General features: G+C 62.1%; 3 protein-coding genes and 1 long non-coding RNA gene across 7 annotated transcripts; 3 read left to right on the top strand and 1 right to left on the bottom strand.

The window, feature by feature from the left end:
* Positions 1-409: 409 nt before the first annotated feature.
* CLK2 (CDC like kinase 2) lies at positions 410-11787 on the top strand. 3 transcript variants are annotated; one of them, XM_068175037.1, is made up of 13 exons: positions 410-574; positions 2972-3141; positions 5304-5538; positions 7189-7282; positions 7629-7695; positions 8004-8120; positions 8340-8506; positions 8915-9009; positions 9299-9428; positions 10160-10242; positions 10451-10530; positions 10723-10813; positions 11129-11787. In XM_068175037.1, exons 2-13 carry the CDS (start codon positions 2972-2974, stop codon positions 11309-11311), a joined length of 1512 nt encoding a protein of 503 aa, XP_068031138.1. In that variant the 5' UTR covers positions 410-574; the 3' UTR covers positions 11312-11787. The 3 variants fall into 3 exon arrangements, with proteins under 3 accessions (XP_068031138.1, XP_068031139.1, XP_068031141.1); XM_068175038.1 differs by having other exon boundaries at positions 411-574; positions 7186-7282; XM_068175040.1 differs by lacking the exons at positions 410-574; positions 2972-3141; positions 7189-7282 and having other exon boundaries at positions 5407-5538.
* LOC137463711 (uncharacterized) lies at positions 11410-12709 on the bottom strand. Its single transcript, XR_010993965.1, has 3 exons — positions 12089-12709; positions 11792-11844; positions 11410-11681 (listed from the first exon to the last, which is right to left on the bottom strand). It is a non-coding gene; the product is annotated as an uncharacterized lncRNA (long non-coding RNA).
* A 1518-nt stretch (positions 12710-14227) lies between these two features.
* SCAMP3 (secretory carrier membrane protein 3) lies at positions 14228-17242 on the top strand. Its single transcript, XM_068175041.1, has 8 exons — positions 14228-14423; positions 14542-14661; positions 14740-14860; positions 14940-15068; positions 15210-15369; positions 15524-15625; positions 15706-15823; positions 15941-17242. The coding sequence occupies exons 1-8, from the start codon at positions 14307-14309 to the stop codon at positions 16085-16087; spliced, it is 1014 nt and encodes a 337-aa protein (XP_068031142.1). The 5' UTR covers positions 14228-14306; the 3' UTR covers positions 16088-17242.
* Positions 17243-17604: 362 nt separating this feature from the next.
* ENTREP3 (endosomal transmembrane epsin interactor 3) lies at positions 17605-23744 on the top strand. 2 transcript variants are annotated; one of them, XM_068175034.1, is made up of 12 exons: positions 17605-18319; positions 18908-18964; positions 19083-19193; positions 19486-19611; positions 19706-19813; positions 19987-20147; positions 20246-20345; positions 20429-20513; positions 20610-21191; positions 21414-21479; positions 22037-22299; positions 22909-23744. In XM_068175034.1, exons 1-12 carry the CDS (start codon positions 18101-18103, stop codon positions 23077-23079), a joined length of 2049 nt encoding a protein of 682 aa, XP_068031135.1. In that variant the 5' UTR covers positions 17605-18100; the 3' UTR covers positions 23080-23744. The 2 variants fall into 2 exon arrangements, with proteins under 2 accessions (XP_068031135.1, XP_068031134.1); XM_068175033.1 differs by having other exon boundaries at positions 21411-21479.
* Positions 23745-23932: the final 188 nt, after the last annotated feature.

Here is a 23932-nt window from a genome sequence, read left to right as displayed (position 1 = left end):
GGCGGGGCTTCAAGTGAGATGGGCGGAGCTGCCCGATCGGGGCCCCGCCCCTTATGTCTAGCCCCGCCCCATCGGCGGCAGTGGGGCGAGGAAGGGCGTGGCTTGGGGAGGCAGGGGGCGGGGCTCCTGGAGGCGATGGGCGGGGATAGGCGCATAGGCTCCGCCCATAGCGCGACCCCGCCCCTCGGCGCCGTCCCGCCGCCGTCAGGAGTGCGGGGTGTGGCTTCGGGGAGGAAGTGGGCGGGGCGATTTTCCAGACCCCGCCCCTCGGATCTCGCCCCGCCCCTCGGCCCGCGCCATCGGGGCTTGGAAAGGGGCGTGGCTCAAAGAGGGGAGCTGGGCGTGGCCTTCCCCGCCCCTCGGGTCTGACCCCGCCCATCGGCCCCACCTGGTTTGACGCAGCTGCGCGCGCCTACGTGCGTGCGTACGTGAGCGCGTACGTGCGTGCGCGGCCCCGCGGGCTGGCAGGACCCGGATCGGCGGCGGCGGCAGGAGCTGGAGCGGGGCCCGGGGGCCCACGGCCGCCATCACGGATTTCCTGTGGGACAAGCGCACCGGGCTGGCTGCGAGGACGGTGCGTCGCGGCGCGGCGCGGTGTGGGGCCGCGCGGGCCGGGGCGGGGTGGGTAGGCCGCGGCCGGTGAGGGCGGCGCGGGGCGGGCCCGGTCTGTGATTCCCGGCGGGGCCGCGGTGGGAATCGGCGGCCTGGGTGCTCCAGCGGGGGCGGCGGGGCCGGATGGCCCGGGGAAACCGGGTCGGGGCCTCCCCGCCGAGGCCGCCCCGCCCTCGACCCGTCTCTCCCGGTGTCCCGGTGCTTCCGGCCCCGCACGGCGGAGGCCCCGCCCGGCGCGGCCGCCATCACCGTCCCCAAAGCGGTTCCAGCCCCGCTGCGGAACGCAGCCCCAGTGCTCGTTCCACCGAGCCGGGGCTTGGCGGGCCGCCAGCGCCGCCTTCGCGCTCCCTTCAGTCAGCGGCTGGAACCCGCGAGGCTCGGGGGAAGCCCGGGCAAAGCCCCCGGTGCGGGCGGTACCGGGCCCGTGCCCCCGATCGCGCCGTGGCCGGGGCCGGTTCGGCCTGTCCGAGCCCTGCCGGTGATGTCAGCGCAGGGCGGGGACGGGGACGCAGCCGGGGGCATTTTGGATGGGGGAAATTGCCGCGGGAGCTTTTCGGGAAAAGGGAGCTCCGGCTTTTCTTGCGGCCCTGGCACTGACTGCCCCGAGAAGCTGTGGCTGCCCCGTCCCTGCGCTGTTTAAAGCCAGCTTGGACGGGTACTGGGGCAACCTGGGCTAGTGGAAGGTGGCCCTGCACATGGCAGGGGGTGGCACTGAGTGGGCTTGAGGGTCCCTCCCAGTTAACATTCCGTGATTCTGTGGTTCCAAAGTCGGTGTGGGGAATGTTTGAGAGCCGTGGAGCACAGCCCGGCAGGGTCTGAGGGGCTGCACCCGCTGTGCCGTCTCACCTCGGTGTCCCCTTGGCTCCAGCCTCTCATGTTCCCTCAGAGGGGCAGAGCTGAGGGTCTGCAGGGCTCTGTTGATGTCCTTTGGGAAGGGAAGGTTTGCTCCTGGGTGAGTCTCCGTGGACAGAGGGAAGTGTGTCACAAATCTCCTGAGCTGGAAGGGATCTACAGGCATCAGCAAGTCCTGATGTCCTTCCCCAGGACACCCCAAGAACCCCACCCTGTGCATCCCTGGGAGCAGTGTCCAAACTCTCCTGGAGCTCCAGCAGCCCTGGGGCTGGGACCATTCCTTGGGGAGCCTGGGCAGTGTCCAGCAGCCTCTGGGGGAAGAACCTTCCCTGATATCCAACCAAAACCTCCCTGACACAGCTCCAGCCATTCCCTGGGGTGCTGTCACTGTCACGCAGGGCAGAGACCAGAGCTGTCCCTTCTGAGGAAGCTGCAGCCCCCTGAGATCTCCCCTCAGTCCCAGGTGAACAGACCAAATACCCCCAGCTGCTCCTCGTGTGCTCCCCCAGACCCTTCCCCACCCTTGTGTCCAAGTGTAGATGTCACTTGGCACTAAACCTGAGGCATCTCTTGAGGAGCTGCTCTTTGGGCATCCATTGCTGGATTATGCCTTTTTCTGACCCAGAGATGAGGCAACTGAGAGGTGTTTTAAAAAATTTATTCTATTCTCAGTCTCATGTGAAGGGTGAGACAATACAGGTGTTACAATTCATGTCATCACAGTCAGAAGCTAACTATTTCTTAATTACAATGCATTATAATCATTTTTTTGGCTTATCAGTTTTAGCCACACCATGATGTAAATACCTTAAAGCAAATAATTTAAAACTACCCCTCAAGGGTCCTACTATAATGCATCTTTCATAGTTCTGTTTCTCCAAAGTATCTAGTCTTATTTGCAAGGCCACCTTTTGGAACTTCTGTCAGGCTTTGAGGATTTTCTCTAAATCCATTTCTGACATTGCCCAGGGACTCTGGTGATATCCAGGCCTTCATTTCACCTTCCCTCACCTTCCTTAGTGCTGCTTCCCTCCTTCCTGGGCAGCTTAAAGAGAGAAGGTGCAAAAGCTGTTCCTGAAGCTGTTCCTGGAGCTGTGGGCAGTAGAGATGGGTGTGAAGAAGGGGTATCAACCTGGGAAAGAGAACCACGGGGCAAGTGGGTGGTCTCACCTTGTCCCTGGGGCTCTGGGATCTCTCAGAGGTTGCTCTCTTCTCAGATCCCCAGGCACACTCACTCATGCTGTGTTCCTGTCCCATGCAGCTGTTAATGCTGCCCTGCTGACCCCATCGGTGCCACAGGGTCCCTGCTGTCCCCACAGGTGTCTCACTGTCCCTGCTGTCCCCACAAGTCCCTGCTGTCCCTATGGGTGCCTCACAGGGTCCCTGTTATCCCCACAGGTGCCTCACAGTCCCCATGGGTGCCTTGCAGGGTCCCCGCTGTCCCCAGGGGTGCCCTGCTGTCCCCGCTGTCCCCAGGGGTGCCTCACGGTCCCCGCTGTCCCCGCAGATGCCGCACTCCCGAAGGTACCGCTCGTCGGAGCGCAGCAGCCGCGGCAGTTACCACGAGCGCTACCGGAGCCGCAAGCACAAGCGGCGGCGGACGCGCTCCCGCTCCAGCAGCAGCGAGCGGGACCGGCGGCACCGGCGGGAGGACAGCTACCACGTCCGATCCCGGAGGTGAGCGGGGCTCACGCCTGCCCTCTTGCACGGAATCACAGAGGGGTTGGGTTGGGAGGGACCTCCGGGGTCACCCCGTGCAGGTGGCACAGGGACACGTCCGGGTGGGTTTGGGATGTCTCCAGAGAAGGAGATGCCACGCTCGCCCTGGGCAGCTGTTCCGGTGCTCTGCCACCCTTCATGGGAAGAACTTCTTCCTTGTGTTGAGGTAGTGTTGGTGTGTTTTGGTTTATGGCCATTGCTCCCCATCCTGTTGCTGGGCACCTCTGAAAAGTGTCTGGCACCGTCCTGGTACCTGCTTTGGTGATACTGATGTGGGATGTCTCCAGAGAGGGAGACCCCACGCTCGCCCTGGGCATGAGCTGTTCCGGTGCTCTGCCACCCTCCATGGGAAGAACTTCTTCCTTGTGTAGAGGTAGAACGTGGTGTGTTTTAGTTTATGGTTTTGCTCCCCGTCCTGTCGCTGGGCGCCACTGAAGAGTGTCTGGCACCATCCTGGCACCTGCCTTGGAGATACTGATGTGCAATAATGAGATTTCCTCTGTCTTCTCCAGACTAACGAGGCCCATCTCCCACAGTCTCTGCTCATTAAGAGAGATGCTCCAGTCCCTTAATCACGGCCTAGTCATCCATACTCACCCAGGTTCCATGTGACCCGGGCCCGCTCTGAGCTGTCACAGCCTGGGCAGTGCTTGTCACCAAAGCCCCTCACTCCCTTGTCAGGGAAACTTCCCTGTCCGACCATCCAGGAGCCCCTCTGGCAGTGCCACTCCACCACCTGAGCTGGGACTGAGGCCCCTTCACAGAGGTGGCTTCAGTGACCCAGTGCTTGCTCTGTTTGACTCCCTACACACCCCACAGTCCCAGTCAGACCAGTTTTCTTACTGGCTCAGCCCTGGTTTCTCACAGCAGAGTCTCAGACATCTCAGTCCTTAAAAATGATTTAATCTGGGTGCAATAACAAAGTAACAGCTCTAGCTGGTGCCTTCAAGGAGGGGTCCTGAACAAAGGACCGGCTGAGCTTTTATCCCTTCCCAGTTTCAGTACAGGAAGACCTGGGGTCCTCAGCTCAGAGTGTCCCTCAGCGTCCCTCGCCTGGCTGGGACACAGGTCCCTGTCCTCCTTGTTATGCAAAGGGTTGGCAGTTCATGGCTTCTTGCCTTGGGCTCCCACCCCTCAAAGCATTGCAAAAGTTTTGTTGTTCCCAACATAACAAGGACATGGAACTGTTGGAACAGTCCAGAGGAGGCTGGGAAGTTGTTAAGAGGATTGGAACACCTTCCTCATGGAGGAAGGTTGTGAGAGAATTTTGTCTGGGAGCGTTTTCCAGCCTGGAGAAGAGAAGGTTGTGAGGGAGTTTGGGCTGGGAGTGTTTTCCATCCTGGAGAAAAGAAGGTTGTGTGATGATCTCACAGCACCTTCCAGTATTAAAAGGGGCCTACAAAAAAGCTGGAGAGGGACCCTCCATGAGGAACTGTAGCGATAGGACAAGGAGTAATGGGTACAAATAGAAAGAGAAAGAATTTAGGCTAGACATGAGGAAGAAGATCTTCCCTGTGAGGGTGGTGAGACACTGGCACACAGGTTGGGTGTGGATGCCCAAAACCTGTCAGTTTTCAAGGCCAGATTGGACAAGGCAGTCTGGTCTAGTGAGAGGTGATGATGATCTTCGAGTCCATTCCAACCCCTCAACATTCCCCGATGTAGGAATGTGCCCCCCGTTGACGGAGTGACTAAATTATTCTTTGCTTAAAAAGGCAAAAAGCGCCAAAGCTTCTCTCCTCAATTTGGTACAAAGACACCTCGTTAGACCTTTGGGACTTCACCTCAGACCTGGGGCTGCCCGACTGGACAGAGGGCAAGAGGTACCACATAGGTAATTCACTAGAAAAAGAAGAGAACAAAAGGAATAATCCCTTTTGTGGGGTGCTTTAGCAGGAGCAAGGACCTCTTGCCCCCAGCTTGGTTTTTCTCTATAAAAGCTTTGCTATTTTGCCTTTTATTAAACCTTTTTCTGTTTCCAGCACTACCTCAGAAGCCATCCTGCTAATTTTATGCCATTCGGGGTAGCTGATCTATCTCGGGTGTGATGGGTTCCTCTGCGAGCTCATAACACCCGGCTCAAAGAGTAACACATCACCCCTCCACCTCCCCCTGCCCAGCTACGACGACCACTCTGCAGACCGAAGGGCCTACGACCGGCGTTACTGTGACAGCTACCGGCGCAACGACTACAGCCGCGAGCGGGGCGATGCCTACTACGAGCCCGAGTACCGACATTCCTACGAGTACCGGCGCTCCCGGGACCGCGAGGGCAGCTACCGGAGCTGCAAAAGCAGCCGGCGTAAGCACAGGCGGAGGCGGCGCCGCAGCCGGTCCTTTAGCCGCTCCTCATCGGTGAGTATCCTGCTGTGCCGCGCCTGCCCTGTAACCTTTCTCTCCCAGGTGCTGAGCTGGGTAAGTAGAAAACTCACTTTCTAACACTCTCTCGGAGTCGGCTTGAACTGCGTGTTAGAGAAGTTTTGGTGCGGAGCGTTCCTGCCCACATCCCTGCGCGCCGCGGCTGGCGCTGCCCTGTGCCAGCTGGGCACGGGTGGCTCAGGCCCTGTCTCAGTGTTGCCCGCTCAGGTGGGAGGACAGGAGTGCCCCGCGAGGCTGGCGGGTTCCCAGGGTGGTGCTGCATCTCCTCCCATTCAGTGATGCTCATGGAGGAGCCCCAGCCAGGCAGGATTTGTGCAAGGCTCCAACAGCCAGCGCTCAGCTGGTCCCAGTCCCAGAGAGCCTGTGACAGGTGACTGCCCCTGTGGTCCCTGTTTCAGGCCCTGGCTCTGAGGGTTTAGAACCTGCTCCAGAGCAAGATCCTCCTGGGTGGGCCCAGCTGATGTGGGCTTTGCGGAGGAGCAGAGCTTTTGGAGCACTCAGCTCAGGTGGAGGCAGAACCATCGCAGGCTCTTCCCAGAAGCATCCCTGGCTTTCTCTTCTTGTCTGTTCTGCTGTTCACCTTCCACTTCTGTTAGACCCCAGACATATTCTCTGCTCTGTGTGTGGAGCTCTCAGTGTTGTCTGGTCTGTTCTGGCTCTGTGTCCAGGGAGGGGATTGGGGGCTGGATTTGGGTCCCAAGTCTGCTGGCTGGTTGCTCCCAGGTATGGGGACACTTAGCTGAGGAACCGAAGGCAGGAATTTTCTCTTCTCCGGCATAAACCTCTTATCTGCCTCATCCCAGGCTGTCCCTGTTCCCTGTTGGGTTCTGCTTCTCTTCTGGAAGTTAGTCCTTCCAGGATCAGCTTCTTTGGGGGAGGGTCTAGGAAGAACTGTCCGTCTTTCCCCAGGCAGTCACTGCGAACTTTCCGTTTTGGATGGATCATTGTATCTAGAGCTGCTTTTCTGAAATCTTGGAATTCATCTTTCCCTGAGTGTCGGGGCTGGGGGAAGCTGTGTGGGCGGTTATTGGAGTGGGATAGGGGTGCCTGTGGGGGCAGCCTGGGCTTGTGCAGGACCTCCCAGCACCTGCCTCCTGCTGCCCTTGCTCTGTGGCGGCCGTGGGGCCGGGGAGCCCCTCCCCGTGGCCTCTGGCCCTCAGCGTGCTCAGGCAGTCCCCAGGACCCGAAGGCCAGTGCTGTTCCTCTCTGAGGCCCCGTGGGAGCAAGAGCAGCCAGCCTTTTCCATGCCCCTCAGCTCCCTCACTCTGACAGCTCTGCTGTCACGCTGGTTCGGGTTGGGGCTGTTTGTAGGTTCTTTTTTTTCTTATTTTTTTCTTTTTTTTTTCTTTTTCTTTTTTTTTTTTTTTTTTTTTTTTGCTACAACGAAAAGCAAACTGTTTTTTTCTTTTCTGAGCTAGTGTGTTGTATCTTGACATGTTCCCTTGCAATATCCCTATCGTTATATATTCCTCTGTGCCGTATGAATTGGCTGGGAATCTCCTCCTGCAACCCCTCCTCAAACAACCATGTGAATTTCCAAACCAACCAATGCGTGACGCTGGCTGCTGCGCTGGTTTGAAAATCTGATTGGTGAATGATGAATTCCCTGTCTGCCTGGGCCAGCAGCGGAGTCGACAGAGCAGCAGAAGGGCCAAGAGTGTGGAGGACGACGACGAGGGGCATCTGATCTATCGCGTCGGCGACTGGCTACAAGAAAGATGTACAGCCAAATCGTAACATAATTTAGCTCTCTAGTTAAGCTCCCATCGCAGTCGCAGATCTGTCTTATCTTTCTGTTTCATTTTATTTTCATTGTTTATTAAAGAGAAACCCTCTCCTTTGCCTTCCCCTTTTGTTAAAGCTACGTTTATATTGTGTATTGTTACTGAAGTGCCAGGGAATTAGGGCAGCTGCCTTGTGCAGCCGGTGTCAGCCTTCCGCTGCTCCGGTCTCTCCAGCTGTGTGCAGGTTAGGTGTTGCAATGCATTCTCCTCTGCCCTGTGTATCGCTGCAGCCAGGTCCTGCTCCCTCTCTCAGCTCCTTCCCTCTCCTTCTCTCCCTCCCAGATGAGATTATCAGCACCCTGGGGGAAGGCACGTTCGGCAGAGTGGTGCAGTGCATGGATCACCGAAGGTATGTGGGGAAAGGAGAGGCCACAGCTGGCAACGGAGCCTTTTGGGCATAACGTGGGAGCCTGGGGGTGAAAATCAGTCTCTTGGTTTCCAGTATCCTCTGCTGTTCCAGGCTCTCACCCTGTTTGTGTTGCCCATGCGCTCGGGGAAGCTTGAGGGCTGTTTTGTAGGGAGGGAAAGGGAAACCTTTGGGGGACACCCCTTAATAATAAGCTGCTTGAGCAAGGGAGGCTGGTTAGAAGGTCCCTTTCACAGGGCACAGCCCTGTTACCTGCTCAGGGCTCACCTTGTGCTTTGTTTCTCCCACAGGGGTGGTGCACGTGTTGCTCTGAAAATCATTAAAAACGTAGAGAAATACAAAGAGGCTGCTCGACTGGAAATCAACGTGCTGGAGAAAATCAACGAGAAGGATCCTGAGAACACAAAGTGAGTGTGCTCTTGGTGTTCAGCAGGAAGGGCCGGTTTCAGGGCTGGGGTGGAAGAGGTGCTTGGTGTTGTGTGGTTGAATGTGATCCTAGATAGTTTTGGAAGCATCTTGCCTTGCTGTGAGATACAGACTGAGCAGGGAAAGGAGGAGCCTGACACAGGGGTGACACAGCTGAGCGGTGCCTGCAGAGCTGTTCCCAACTGGAATGTTTCTGTCAGTCTCTGTGTCAGGATGTTTGACTGGTTTGACTACCACGGCCACATGTGCATCTCCTTCGAGCTGCTGGGGCTCAGCACCTTTGATTTCCTGAAGGATAACAACTACCTGCCTTACCCCATCCACCAAGTACGGCACATGGCCTTCCAGGTGTGCCAGGCTGTGAAGTGTAAGTGTTCCCTGCTGCTCTCCCCTGCTTTGGGCTGACCTGGGGAGCTGAGTAGGTTGCACTTCTGCAACTGGTGGCCCAGAGCAATGAGTTTTTGCTGTGGTTCTGAGCCTGAGCCTTCCTGCTCCTCTGGGAATGAATCCTCTTCATTTTCTGCTTGTGGGCTGGCAATAGCTCAGAGCACTCCATCATCCACCCCCCTGCACCTTCTGGTGATCAATACAATAAATCTTTGTGCTTCTGCTGAAGCATCGTGGCCTGGGCTTTGCCTGGCTGTTCACACCCAGGTTGAAATGTGGGTTAAACTGGTGCCAGTATGAGCAAACTGAACCAGTGGTAGCTTTTTTTGGGGGGGTGCAGCCTTGTTCTGCTTCTCTCCCCTCACCCAGACTCTCTTTGCTCCCTCAGTTCTGCACGACAATAAACTCACCCACACTGACCTCAAGCCAGAGAACATCCTCTTCGTGAACTCTGACTACGAGCTCTCCTACAACCTGGAAAAGGTAACACCCTGCCTCGACTTGGCTCTCCTCTTGGTGTCCCTGACCTTGCCAGAGGAGTCAGACACAGCCCCAGGGGATGTGGACTCCATGCAGTCCTTCAGAGCTGTGCATGCTCTGCCAGGCAGTGCTAAGTGAGCCGCGGTGACCCCAGGTGTGGTGGGCTGGTGGTGGGAGCTTGTTTGGGGCTGAGCTGTGGGGCTGCCGAAGCTTTCCCCTCCCGTGGTGCCCTCAGCTGTGTAAGGCAGGGGCTGGAGCTCCCAGGTGATGGATCCCATTGTGCCCCGTGCAGAAGCGGGATGAGAGGAGTGTGAAGAGCACGGCCATCAGGGTGGTGGACTTTGGCAGTGCCACGTTTGACCACGAGCATCACAGCACCATCGTCTCCACCAGGCACTACCGGGCCCCTGAAGTCATCCTGGGTAAGGTGCCACTGGGTCTCTGCCAGGGCAGGTGTGCCCTTTGAGGGCACTGAGTGCTTGCCCACTGGGCTGGGGAGTGTTGGGCTTCCACATCATTCAGGAACTTTGTGGGTTTGCCCTGGGAGATGGGAAGTGCTTGATTTAACAGCTCTGCAGTGCTGTTTTCTGAGAAGGCCATGGTTACAGCCCTGTCATTATTTTGGGTTTGTTTCACCTGAGAAAAGGAGGTTCAGGGCAGACCCTCTCACTCTCCACAACTTCCTCATGGGGGCTTGGGCTCTGCTCCCAGGGAGCAAGGGACAGGACAAGAAGAAATGGCCTCAAGTTGTGCCAGGGTTGGACATCAGGAGGAATTTCTTCCTGGAAAGGGTGGTTGGGCATTGGAAGGGGCTGCCCAGGGAGGCTTGGAGTCCCCATTCCTGGAGGTGTCCAAGGAATGGCTCAATATGGCACTCAGTGTCCTGGACTGGGTGACAAGGTGGGGATTGGTCACAGGTTGGAGTTGGTGATCTTGAAGGTCTTTTCCAACCTTGCTGATTCCTTGATCCATCATCAGCTGGTGGTTTGGTAGTGCTGCCAGCTGGGCAGTATGTTGCCAGCAGAGCACCAGGAGCCTGGCTGGAACAGGATGTTATTTATTTTTTTATCAGTTATTTATTTCTAAAAGAAAGAGGGATTTGGACTCTTGGGTTTGTAACTGGATCATTTATTTAAACAACATTGTTTTTCAGAGCTTGGCTGGAGCCAGCCCTGTGATGTGTGGAGTATTGGCTGCATCATCTTTGAGTATTATGTGGGTTTCACCCTTTTCCAGGTGAGAACTGTGTTGTGTGGGTTATTTCCCAGCTGTGAGAGGATGCTGGCTGCTTCCCTGAGACTGATGGGGGTCCCTCCATCACTGCAGTCTTGTAGAGACACCCAAGGTGTTGGCCAGGAAGGGGTTCTGGGTGGGTGAAAACCTAGGGCTGGAGGCAGAACCACTGGAATCTGTTCCATGCCTTCTCTTTATCTCTGTCTCCCAGACACATGACAACCGGGAGCACCTGGCCATGATGGAGAGGATCTTGGGGCCAATTCCTTCTCGGATGGTCCGGAAGACAAGGTGAGCAAGGCCAGCTGGGCACTGCAGGTTTGCCAGCCCCTCCTGCTCCACGGGCAGTGGTTCTCCCTGGGGGAGATCCCACTTTGGAACTGCCTGCTAAGCCAGCCAGCTGTGTCCCTCTGGGGCTGGCACCTTGCTGCTGCTGCTGCAGGGTGTGTTGTGCTCAGGTGTAACCTGCTGTTGCTCTGACAGGAAACAGAAATATTTCTACCACGGCCGCCTGGACTGGGACGAGAACACCTCAGCTGGACGCTATGTTCGGGAGAACTGCAAACCTCTGCGGGTAAGGCAGCTTGGCCCCTCCTCAGATTCTCCCTCTGGGCAAGCTTGGGCCAGCAGAAGAGTGGTTGAAGGGAGCCGTGGCTGTCCTAGCAATAGGAAGCTGCAGCAGCCTGAGTTTAATGTGAAGTGGAGGACAAGGAGAGCATGGAAAGTTCAGGAAGTGCCTGGGGAAGGGAGGGTGTGGGAAAATCTGTCAGTTTTGGATAGAGGAGTGCAGAGCTCAGCTCCAGGCTGAGTGATGGTGTGAACAAACCAGGGAACATCCCAGAACGGGGTGTAGCCTCCTTGAGCCTCACCTTCCCCCTCCACCTGGCAGCGATACCTGACCTCAGAGGCCGAGGACCATCACCGCCTGTTCGACCTCATCGAGAGCATGCTGGAGTACGAGCCCTCCAAGCGCGTCACCCTGGCCGAGGCCCTCAAGCACCCCTTCTTTGACATGCTAGGCATGGAGCCCAGCACAAAAATGTGGGACTCGAGCCGGGACATCAGCCGGTGACGCCACAGGTGCCAGCCAGCCCTCGGATTCTAGCCCCCGTGGAGGCCTGTGTGATTTCTATTCAGACACTTGGTGCTTTTTTTTTTTTTATACATGAGATGAACTTCCTGGACACGTTTGTAAAGCTGTTAATATGTGAGATACTGTAAATAGCCCAGATTCTCTGTCGGCCTAGGAGCACCACGGGCCTGACCTGCTGTCGCTGCTGCCGTTCTTGTGAGGTGAGGGGGAGCCTGTGTGTCTGTGCTGTAAATACTTCTTGTCCTGTGTTGCTTTGTCTCCTGTTCCTGCCCTCCTCGGTGTAAATACTCCAGGACTTGCAGCTCTCTGTAGCTTATCTGTTTCCTTGTAAGTTATGGAACTGGTGGGACTGCATGGGAATTATTTTTTGGATCAATGTCATAGCCCATCCCCACACCAGAGTTTTATAAGAATTTTGTACAGTCTTTGTGAAAAATAAATATGAAGTGAATAAAGCACCTGGTCTGGGTTTGGCCCGACAGCAGCTGATCCTGGGGTTGTTCTGCTGTGTCCTGTGGGGGGAAGGAGAGGGATGAAAGGAACTTTGTGGTCCAGCTGTATCCACCTGCACCATTCCTCCAAAGCCTACACTGAGTAGGAACTGCTGTTAGCCATCAGGGCTGCAGCTGGACCTGAGTAGGTGCTGTTGTGTGGGGCAGAAAACCAGGGACTGGCCCTTTCTTCATACCCTGGGTGCAGTGTTGGGGTGGGAGGTGGAGAAAGGACAGTGGGGCCCTCAGACAGCTGATCTCTTACCTGAAGGAACCTCTCAGCCTTAGCTGGGGAGCACTGGTGCTGGTGGTGGCTGTTGGAAAAGGGGTTGTCAGGAGCCCACATCCAGCTGTCCTACACCCACCCCAGGGCTGGCTGTGTCCTTTTGATTCTTCCCAGCTCTGCGGGGAGGCCTGGCCTTGCTTTGGGCTGTTCCCTGGGCGTTGCTGGGGCTGTGTCACACTGGGTCTCACTGGGGTGTGGGTGACAGACGTGCTCTGCTGTGGCACCATCAGGCTGTGCCAGGCTGTCACCATGCAGAGGGGAAAGGAAATGTCTGGTTTCACCTGGAGCCTCAAGAAGGGTGACACCGAGTGATCTCCATGGGCTTGTGATGCCAACTCACCTCACCTGAGGCAGCAGGGGCAGATCCTGTCCCACTGCCCCTGTGCCCGGCCCCACACCGAGGCTGCAGGAGAATTAAATTGACTGAGTCATACCTTAGACATCAAGAAAATAACAAACTCATGCTGGTGTCCAAAACTCAAATCCACACCTTCTGCCTCTGTCAGGAGCAGCTCCAGCTTTGGGCTGAGGTGGGAGCTCACCTGTGGGATTCATATGTCAGTCTGTCCAGAGGCTTAAGGGTGTTTGTAGCAGTCTGCTGAGCGCTGGGAGGGGACAGGGCAGGGACGGCTGCATGTTCCGAGCGGGACACGGGTGGGGGTCAGCGTGCAGTCCACGGGCAGCTGGAGTGGCAGGATTTGGAGATTCCTATAAATAACTGGTCCAGGAGACACACGAGAAATTCCCCAAGTGCTCGTCGTGCCGCGAGTCCCTGGCTGGCGGTCGGTCCGGCTCGGTGACAGCTGCTGGAGTGGCCCCCGCGACCCCCGGGGTAACGCCTGGGGGGACCGGGGGGGGCTGCGCGGGCAGCAGGCGAACGGCACCGGGGCCGCCCGGTAAAAGCAGGGAGCCGGACCGGGGGTCGGAGTGAGGGCTCGGGGGGGACACGCAGGAGGAGCCGCTGTCCTGGCAGGTCCGGCTGGACGGGGACCCGGAACCATGGGGGAACCGTGGGGTGACGGGCGATGGATACCGGGACACCGGGGGGCGACGGGCGACGGATACCGGGACACCGGGGGGCGACGGGCGATGGATACCGGGACACCGGGGGGTGACGGGCGATGGATACCGGGACACCGGGGGGTGACGGGCGATGGATACCGGGACACTGGGAGGCGACGGGCGATGGATACCGGGATACTGGGGGGTGACGGGCGACGGATACCGGGATACCGGGGGGTGATGGGCGATGGATACCGGGACACCGGGGGGTGACGGGCGATGGATACCGGGACACCGGGAGGCGACGGGCGATGGATACCGGGACACCGGGGAGCGACGGGCGACGGATACCGGGACACCGGGGGGTGACGGGCGACGGATACCGGGACACTGGGAGGTGACGGGCGACGGATACCGGGACACCGGGGAGTGACGGGCGACGGATACCGGGACACCGGGGAGCGACGGTCGATGGATACCGGGACACCGGGAGGCGACGGGCGATGGATACCGGGATACCGGGGGGTGATGGGCGATGGATACCGGGACACCGGGGGGTGACGGGCGATGGATACCGGGACACCGGGAGGCGACGGGCGATGGATACCGGGACACCGGGGAGCGACGGGCGACGGATACCGGGACACCGGGGGGTGACGGGCGACGGATACCGGGACACTGGGAGGTGACGGGCGACGGATACCGGGACACCGGGGAGTGACGGGCGACGGATACCGGGACACCGGGGAGCGACGGTCGATGGATACCGGGACACCGGGAGGCGACGGGCGATGGATACCGGGACACCGGGGGGCGATGGGCGATGGATACCGGGACACCGGGAGGCGACGGGCGATGGATATCGGGACACCGGGGGGCGATGGGCGATGGATACCGGGGGGTGATGGGGTCCCGTCCCGGCCGCCACTGTCGGGGGGACCCGAAAGAAAATCGGGGCAGGGGGTGGGGCGGGGGGCGGGAGATGGGTGCGCCGCACGTGACCTCGGGACACGTGGCCGCGTCACGCGCGCGCCCCGCCCGGCGCGCTCCGGCGCGTGCGCAGCGGCCCCCTGCGGCGGGGGGGTCTCCCCGATGACGTCACGGCGCAACGGGACCAATCAGCGGCGGGGAGGGGCGGGGCCTGGCGGCGGCGCCGGTCCCGCGGGTCCAGCGCGCTCCCGGTCCCGGTCCGGCCATGGCCCAGCGCGGCGGCCCCGCGGTGCTCCCGGACAACCCCTTCCAGGACCCCGCGGCGCTGCAGGCCCGGCCCGGCGCTGTGCTGGACGGCTACAACCCCTTCGAGAGCGACGCGGTGAGCGGCGGGGCCTGCCCGGACACCGGGGCCTGCCCGTGCACCGGATCTTCTTCCCGGGGAACCGGAGCCCTCCCCGCTGCCGGCGCGGTCTCACCTCTCCCCTCTTCCCCTGCAGCCACCGCCGCCGTTCCAGACCCCTTCGGTAGCGCCGCCGCCCCCGGTACCGGCGGCCGCGCAGCCTCCGCGGAAGGCGAGTCCCACCGAGCCCCGCAACTACGGCTCCTACGGTTCGCAGGTACGGGGGGAGGCGCCGCCGGGCCGGGGGGACACGGGCACCGGCGGGAGCCCAGGGTTTGTGTCCCCCGCTCCGCAGGCCTCGGCCGCCGCCGCCACGGCGGAGCTGCTGAAGCGGCAGGAGGAGCTCAACCGGAAAGCGGAGGAGCTGGACCGGCGGGAGCGGGAGCTGCAGAACGCGGCCCTCGGCGGTTCCCAGAGTGAGTGGCTGCGGGGCTGGGCAGGGATGGGCCCCCCCTGGACCCTTCCTGGCTGCTCCTCACCCCCTTCCGTCCGCAGCGAGGCTCAACAACTGGCCCCCGCTGCCGTCCTTCTGCCCGGTGAAGCCCTGCTTCTACCAGGACATCCCCGTGGAGATCCCTGCTGACTTCCAGAAGACAGTTACAACCATGTACTACCTCTGGATGGGTGAGTTCTCCGGGGCAGAGCCTGGGAGCAGGTGGAAGAATGAATGTCCTGTGCTGCTGCTCTGGGGAAATTGGGATGAACAGGTGGTCGTGGGGGTTGGGGGAGCCTGGATTGGCTCCTGAGCGCTGTCCTCTCCCTCAGCCAGCACCATTGCTCTCTTCCTGAACTTCCTGTCCTCGCTGGCCTGGTTCTGCGTGGAGCCCACATCCGGTTCTGGCTTTGGCCTCTCCATCCTCTGGGCTCTGCTCTACACGCCCTGTTCCTTCGTCTGCTGGTATCGGCCCATGTACAAAGCTTTCAGGTGCGTCCCTGAGCCCTGTGCACCTGCTCCAGCTCCTGGGGGCCTCTGGCTCTGCGGGATGTGCTGTTCCACCCTGAGCTCCCTGTTCTCCTGCTTTAAGGAAAGCTTGAGATCTTCCTTCTGTGGCCTAACCTTGCCCATTTCTTCCTCCCAGGAGCGACAGTTCCTTCAACTTCTTTGTCTTCTTCTTCGTCTTCTTTGCCCAGAACGTGATGTATGTGCTGCAGGCCATTGGCATCCCAAACTGGGGATTCAGGTGCGCCGTGTGCTGACCCTGGAAAGGCAAGAGGCGGGCGGGGAAGAGGAACATGGGGGCAACAACCTCTTGTTTTGCAGTGGTTGGATCCTGAGCCTGATAGCACTGCGGACTAACACGGCCGTGGGTGTGATGATGATCCTGGTGTCCTGGTCCTTCACGGCAGTGGCTGTGCTGGGGATCATTATGCTGAAAAAGGTGGGTTAGGATCAAAGCCTAGAGCCGTCCCTTTGGGGGAGGTTTGGGCCCTCACAACTCTGTTTCCCGGGGACCTGCAGCCCCAGCCCTGACCCCCAGCCTGCTCCTGCCCTCCAGATCCACTCTCTGTACCGCCGCACGGGTGCCAGCTTCCAGAAGGCCCAGGAGGAGTTTGCAGCTGGGGTCTTCTCCAACCAGGCCGTGCGCACGGCCGCGGCCAACGCCGCCGCGGGCGCGGCCACCAACGCCTTCCGCGCCCCGTAGCCGTGCGGGTGCCCGGCCCTGCCCCCCGGCGCACGGGGGCTCTTCCCGAGGAAGAGGAAACCCGAGTCGCACTTTCACTGGATCCCCGTGCGTCCACATCAGCTGTCAGAGGCTGCCTCATCCCAGCTTGGAAGTGCTGGTGCCTGAATCGTCTGCTGCTCTTAACCCCCTTTTCTCACGGACAGAGGCTGTTCTGGTTTGTGCTGGTCCCCTCCCCTCAGCAGACTGGGGGGAGCAGGGTGGGGAGTGCTGAGGCCGAGCCCTGAGCCATCGCCCTCCCTTGCAGCACCAGCTGCTGGGGGCAGGAGCCTCCTCCAGATGGCTGGAATGCTGCTTCCAGGGACTGGAACGGTCACTTGCCTTCCTTGTGCTCTCCTGTTTCCCCACCTGGTGATGACACTTGTGTGCCCCGGGGTGTGGAGGGTCCCCTGCCCCCCTTGTGCCCAGGGATCCTCATGCTCTGCCAAGAACGTCATCCCCCTCTTCCTCCTGGGGCTTGCTCCAGTGGGACGAGGATGGGGCTGGTGCTTTCCCCAGGGTGTCTTGTGCTTTTGTCCTGTCCCTTTCCCCATCTTCTCCCTCTCTTCAGGCACAGGGACGAAGAGAGCAGGGCAGGGACAGGCAGAGCTAGAGCAGCTGCTGCTTGTGGGGATCCTGCCTTTAGCCCACGTGGACCCCAAAGCTGGGTTGGGTGCCGAGGAGCAGCCCTGGCGTTTACATGGCACCCCCTTGCCTCCAGGGAGGGCTGAACAGCTCCTCCAGTCCCCCTCCCCACCCACTTCGAGGACTGTGACCCCTTGCTGCCCCCAGCACCCTTCAGCCAAGGCCTTCACGCTCCTCGGGGGCTGAGCCAGCCCCCGTGCGCAGCCCCGTGCCCCCTTACCTGCCCTCTGTCCCCTGCCCTGGTGCCCCTGGGGATCCCCAGGACAGGTCTCATGCATTCTGCTTCAGTCCATCTCCTCTCGGATGCTCCCGGTTTGTCCCTGCAGCTCCGGGGCTGGCGAGAGGCTTTGTGCCTTCAGCTGTGGGGGCCGGTGCCCTCCCGGTCCCGCTGCGGCCGGGGCTCCTCCGCGGGTCCCGCCTCCTTGGCTGCTCCCCGTGTGCTGTTCCCCGACCGCTCCCGGTTTATTTAAGGAATAAATGAAGGTTCACTCTGTTCCTTCGCCATCTCCGTGCGCCTACCGGGGCTGGGGGGAGCAGCGGGGCCGCTGCCGGTGTCGCCGCTCCCGGGGGTGGTGTGGATGGACTACAGCTCCCGTCGTGCCGCACAGGGGCGGCCCCGGAGCGGGCGCGGCCAAGCAGCCGCCGGCCTGTGGGACCGTCCCCGCAGCTCCCGGCGCTCCGCCGCCCGCCTCCAGCTGCGGCCCCGGGCGATCCCGGAGGGCGCGGCGGCGGCGATGCTCGGCCGCAGCCTTCCGCCGGCCCGGCGTCCCCGCCCGCCGCTCCGCGCGGCGCCGGGGCTGTGGGGCGCGGGGCGGACGGACCGCCGGTAGCCGCCCGCCCCTACCGGTACCGGCCCGGCGGCGGGACCCGGCTCTGCGCCCGCCGCCCGCGGAGGATGCTCCGGTCCGGACCGCGGCTCCCGCCTGCTGGCGCTGCCCCGGAGGCCGCGTCCCGGGCGGCGGCTCTGGGGCCCCGCGGGGCGGGATGATCTCCCGGCGGGGGCCCGGCGCTCCACCGACGGCCAGAGAGGAGGCGGCGGTCCCGGGGCCGCGCTCTGTCTCCGGCCGGCGGCTCTAGGCCCGCCCCGGCCTGGGTGCACAGGGACCGGCGAGGCCGGTTCTGTTCTCCGCGGAGCTTCTGGCGGCCCTGGCTCCGCGTGGCCGTGGGCGCTGCCCGAGCCCCCCCGTCCGGCGCAGTGAAGAGCCACCGTCAGCATCCTCCGGCAGGCCGAAAGGTGGAGCCCGGCCCGGCCCCGCAGAGCGGCTGTTCCTGCTCCCCGCGGTCCTGGCGCGGTGCCGCCGGCTGCCCCGGCGCTCCGGGGCCGGCCCCGAGCCGCCGCCCGCCGCGGCCATGCCCTCCCCCACCGACTCCAGCCGCTCGCTGACCGGCCGCAGCTCCCGCAGCCTCACCCACCTCCGCCTCCAGCGCACCTGGCTGCAGGTCCTGCTGGTCCTGGGTCTCGTGCAAGCCATCCTGGGCGTCCTCATCGTCACCTTCAGCCTGGTGGCGGCCACCATCACTCCCTCCGCCAAAATCCGTCACTCCTGCCCGTCCTGGGCCGGCTTCTCGGTGAGTGCAGGGCCGAGGCGGCGCGGGGAGGGGGCTGCACTGCTCCCCGGGGGCCGAGCTTGCCGCCGGTCCCAGGGGAGGGCAGCCCCGCTGCTCCCCCACCCTCTGCCCGTGGCTGCCGCGGTGCATTGTGGGAAAATCCCAAGGGCTCCCCCAGGGTGACTTCTGTGAGGGATGGGGACCCCCAAGGGGTGCGGGGGACTGACCGGGGTACGCAGCCACGGGCAGGGAGGGGTGTGGGGGCACCACAGTGACAACAGGGCAGGGACAGGGTGGCGATGGGGGCTCTGCTCTGTCTGCTGGGTGTTGGGGTGAGGGCAGCACCCGGGGTCCCCCGTGGTGACCGTACAGCATGGATCCTGGCCTGGGTTTGCTGCCCAGCCAGAGCAGCCCGCAGTCCCCAGGCCCTGAATCAGCAGTTTCTCCCATCTTGTGGCGCCAGGGCTGCTCCTACAGCCCCACGGCTCCTGGGCTGGCTCCAGGCCTGCAGGGACCAGGGGGCTCTGCCCGTGGGCAGGGGCTGCTCGGGGCCCCACTGCCTAACAGGGCCTTCTCCCTGTGCTCACCCCGGGGCTTGTGCGCCTGCAGCTGGCACTGTCCGGGCTGGTCGGCATCATCTCCTGGAAGCGGCCGCTCACCCTGGTGGTAGGTGTCGGGGGGACACCATTCCGAGGCAGGGGAGCCCAGGATGGGGAGGCCGAGCAACCGCCCCCGCCCCGTGCCCCCGGGTATGCAGCCCGCAGCCCCTCTCCTCCCGCTGCAGATCGCCTTCTTCACGCTGCTGTCGGTGCTGGGCGTCATGCTGAGCCTCGCCGGCTCCATCCTGTCGTGCCAGAACGCGCAGCTGGTGAAGACCCTGGAGGCCTGTGAGAGGGTGAGGCTGAGCAGAGACCCCCAGGCCTCCACACACGGCTCGTCCCTGGCTGTGGGGCTCTGGGGACACAGGGAGCTGCGGAGCTGGGGTCTGGTGTGCTGGTGGCTCTCAGGGGATAGCTGGTGTGCTGGGGTCTGGTGTGCTGGTGGCTCTCAGGGGATAGCTGGTGTGCTGGGGTCTGGTGTGCTGGTGGCTCTCAGGGGATAGCTGGTGTGCTGGGGTCTGGTGTGCTGGTGGCTCTCAGGGGATAGCGCGGCATCCAGAGCTTCCTCGCAGTGTTTCTTGTCCCCAGGAGAGGGACACGTGTGTCTGCTGCCAGGCCCGCTCGGAGCCCCCGCCCGCCTCCTGCAGCCAGCAGAGCGAGACGCTGACCATGTTCCCCAACCCCAACTGCCGGAGCATCCGTGTGGCACTCAAGGTGGAGGAGCAGGGGGATGCAAGGGCTCCCTGGGAAGCGGCCGCACACCCGGCCATGCTCTGCGGGCTCTGCAGCTCACCCCACTGCTCCCCAGGATCTCCTCTTCAGTGTCTGTGGCTTGACCATCTTCTCCACCATCATCTGCATGCTCTCTGCTGTCGTGTGCTGCATCCAGATCTTCTCCCTTGACATCGTCCATGTGGTGAGTGCCAGCTCTGGCCCAGGAGCAGACAGGGCTGGGGAGCAGGGGTGGTCCCTGGGGTGCCAGGGCAGGACCTGGCCCCAGCCAGGTGCAGTTGAAAGCCCAGGATGCACATCCCTTGCTGGATCTCTGGGCAGGAGGTCTCAGCTCTCCCTTCTCCCCTCTCCCTGCAGCTGGTCCCACAGCGCTCCAGCTCTGTGACATTGGAATGCACGTCCCCACCTGACACCTTTCTGCAGAGCATGATGGACTTCGAGGAGTTTGTGCCTCCAGTGCCACCGCCCCCCTACTACCCACCTGAGTACACCTGCAGCTCCGAGACGGATGCGCAGAGGTACCAGCTGGGAGCAAGGCTGGTAGGACAGGGGGCCCGGGCGCCCCCAGGCTGGGCTTGTCCCACCCACTGTGGCTTTTCTGCTCTTGCCTCCGCAGCATCACCTACAATGGCTCCATGGACAGCCCTGTGCCCCTCTACCCAACCGATTTCCCCCCATCATACGAGACTGTGATGGGGCTGCGGGGAGACAGCCAGGTGGGGGCCGTGGGGCCGTGGGCAGGGCAGGCTGGGCAGGATGGGCTCGTGCTCAGCTGAGCACTGAGCCTGCTGTCCCACAGGCCACCCTGTTCGACTCGCAGATGACAGAGGGCTCCCACACCTGCACCTGCAACCGTGTCCCCTCCATCGTGCTCAGCGGGGAAGGTGAATGTTCCCCCCGGGCACGGGGATGGCAGCGGGGCCGTAGCAGGTCCGGCTCTTCCCGGCAGCTCCTCAGCGGTGCCTGTCCTCTCCCTGCAGTCTCCATGGACAGCGGGTCCCTGATCATGTCCGAGATCATGGACATCCCCGGGGACAGCAGCCCCTCGGAGGACTCGTGCCTGCTGGAGCTGCAGGGCTCCATGCGCTCCGTCGATTACGTCCTGTTCCGCTCCATCCAGCGCAGCCGCGCCGATTACTGCCTGAGCGTGGACTGCGTGCAGTGCAGCCACCACGCTCGCAGCCCCACGCTGGGCTTGCAGGGCCCCTTCGAGGAGACGCCCCAGCCCCGCGTGCGGGGTGAGCGATCCTACTCCTGCTCCACCGCGGAGCCCGGCCCCGATGGCATCTTGGTGGGGGGAGCCGTCACCCACAGCTGCAACCGGCTGGTGGGGCCGGCTCGCTGTGCCGGGCCCTGCTTCCCCGAGGTGCGGCTCAAGGACAAGGGCTCCTCGCTGCAGGGGCGTGGGGGTGGCCGCTCCACGGACACCGCCACCGGCCGCCCCGGCCACCCCCGGCGCAACAGCGAGACCTCCTGCCCCTCGTCCCCGGCCCCGGGGCTGGCCCCGCGCCCGCTCCTGAGGTCACACAGTGACCCCGGCGTGCCGATGGCCGGCCGTGCTGGTAGGTGACCACGACCTCCGGGACGGGATGGGAAGTGTGGCAGCGCCTGTGCCGTGCAGCCGGGATGCGCCGCAGGGTTTGGCTGTGTTTTCCTGCGGCCAGGTGGGATTAGAGCCAGTCTGGGAAGGAACGGGGGGAGCAGGGGAGGTCTGCTGGCCTGGGAGCAGTGGTACTGGAGGGTTGTGCTGCCTGGGGCCTGAGAGCTTTCTCTGCTCCCAGCAGATTTCAGGGAAGTACTTTATACCAAAGCACTGGAGGACACCGTGTCCGACTCCTCCGCTGATACAGGTCAGGGCACTGGGATGTACTGGGATACAAAGGGGGCACGGGGGGGTGTCTGTAGCCCTCTGGGGATTGAGCTGACCCTGTTGGGCCTGGAACAATGGGAACCAGTGGTGGGACCGCTCCTGCTGACTGGGGATGGGAGACAGCAGAACCCCAGGCCTCTGAGGATAGTTCTGCTGGGAACAGCATCCTGGGGTCTGACAGTGGGGACAGGTCCATCAGGGCAGTGTCCTGGTTCTGATTATGGGGATGGATCCATCAGAGCAGTGTCCTGGGTCTGATTATGGGGATGGAGCCATCAGAGCAGTGTCCTGGGTCTGATTATGGGGATGGAGCCATCAGAGCAGTGTCCTGGCTCTGACAGTGGGGACAGGTCCATCAGAGCAGTGTCCTGGCTCTGACAGTGGGGACAGATCCATCAGAGCAGTGTCCTGGCTCTGACAGTGGGGACAGATCCATCAGGGCAGTGTCCTGTGCCTGTCAGAGCAGTGTCCCGGGTCTGATGATGAGGACAGGACTGTCAGAGCAGTGTCCTGTGTCTGACAGCACCCACTCTGCAGGGCTGTGCTCTGAGGCCTGCCTGCTCCACCGTTCCCACTGTGACTCCCCGCCGCTGCTCCGGGCCGGCTCTGTGGGGAAGAACAAGCTGCCACCCTGCAAGAAGGTGCCACAGCAGCTGTCAAAGACAACCACCCGCTCCCTGGGGGACCTCAAGGGCTACCGAGGCACCCGTGGGCTGGTGGCCAGGTTCCTGCAGAGACCCAAGCGCAGCCTGGCAGCTGGCATGGAGGTGTCTGGGCACAGCTTCCACGGGCACAAACAGGTGGGTTCTGGAAGCTATAGGGGATGGGCAACTCCTCTTTCCCAGAGAACTCCCATCCACACTCTCCCTCCCTTCTCTCCCCATCAACACCTCCACCCTGACCCTTCCATTGTTTCGGCTCCTCTGCTACACCCCCATTGTGTCGGCACCCTGGCTTGCAGGCAGAGCGTTCTTCCTGCAGCTCTGTCCTTGCCCAGCCCTTCCTGGGGGGCAGCTCCTTTTCCTTGATCCCCACCGGAGCCACAGGTGGGAAAATCATGCCTGTTGCAATGGCTTTGGCTTTGCCCCTGAGTCACTGCACCTGGAGGCAGTTGCTGGGACATCCCGACAACTCAGCTTTACGGGACGCCGGAGTCCTTGCGCAGCCCGGGAGGCCTTGACGGGAACCAACCTGTCCCAAATGCCAGTGTGGGCGCGTGAGGCACGCCTCTGCCGTCCCTGTCACCTCTGTCCTCCTGCCCCGTGTGCCACCTGGCCGCAATGGAGCGTGGAGGGTCGAGCACAGGGGGGTGAGTGCGGGAGGGTGCCACGGGCAGGGGTGCCACGGGCAGGGGTGTCACGGGCAGGGCTGCCATCCCTGTGGCTGCAGCTTGTCCCCATGGCTTGCAGGTTCCCTGGAGTGCCTGGCCGGGCGCAGAGCGGCCCCACGAAGGAATCCACCTGCAGAGCTGCGGGGACCTGAGCTCCACCTCGTCCCTGCGGCGGCTCCTGTCCGCGCGCCGGCTGGAGCGCAGCCGCCCCCGGAGCCTCAGCGGGGCCTGCAAGGAGAGCGCGCTCTGAGGGCACGGCCTGTGCAGGGACCCTGGGCTCGGCCCTGGACATTGCTCGGACATTGCTGCTGCCCTGGTGGGGCTGGGCCCTGCACTGCTGCCCCGGGGGTTCGGCTGGGCCCCTTCCCCAAGCAGGGCTGGGGTTCGGGGCTGGTCCCCTGGGGTGTCTGCTGGGGGGCCGGGACAGCTGTGCCTGTCCCCAGCCTGTCTGGGATGGTTATGCCTTTTCCCTGTCTTATCCCTTGTTCCGGACATGCCTGTCCCTTGTGCCAGCTGTGCCTCTTCCCTGGGATGGCCACGCCTGTCCCCTGCCCTGTCCCATGTTGTGGCTGTGCCTGACCCACGCACTGGCCATACCCTGTCCTCTGTGCCAGCTGTGCCTGTACCCTGGCATGGTCGTGTCTGTCCCCTGTGCCGGCCGTGCCTATGCCCTGGGGCAACCATGCCTGTCCCCTGCCCTGGCCATGCTGTCCTTTGCCCTGTCCCTTTGGCTGGCTATGCTGGCTTGATCGCCACTCCCTTGTGCCAGCCATGCCTGTCCCCTGCCCTGTCCCCTCCACTGGCCGTGCCTGTCTTCTGCCTTGTTCTTTTGGTTGGCCATGCTGGCTTGATCCTCGGTCCCCTGTGCCAGCCGTGCCTGTCCTCCAGGACGACCTTGCCTGTCCCCTGATCTGTCCCTTGTGCTGGCCTGGTCCCTGGCCTCCTGTGCCAGCGCGCCCGTACCCCGGAACTGCCATGCCTGTCCCTTGCTCTGTCCCCTGAGCTGTCCCCTGTGCCCGTCTCCTCTCCAGGCCCTCCGCCCCGCCCCGTTCGGTGCCGGTGCCGATGCCGGTGCCGGTGCCGGTGCTGGCCGTGTCTGTTCC

The sequence above is a fragment of the Anomalospiza imberbis genome, chromosome 29, assembly GCF_031753505.1.
Source record: "Anomalospiza imberbis isolate Cuckoo-Finch-1a 21T00152 chromosome 29, ASM3175350v1, whole genome shotgun sequence".
In the NCBI taxonomy this organism is placed as follows: domain Eukaryota; kingdom Metazoa; phylum Chordata; class Aves; order Passeriformes; family Viduidae; genus Anomalospiza; species Anomalospiza imberbis.
Note: the sequence above shows the minus strand (reverse complement) of the source record. Positions and strands in the feature narration are given on the sequence as shown.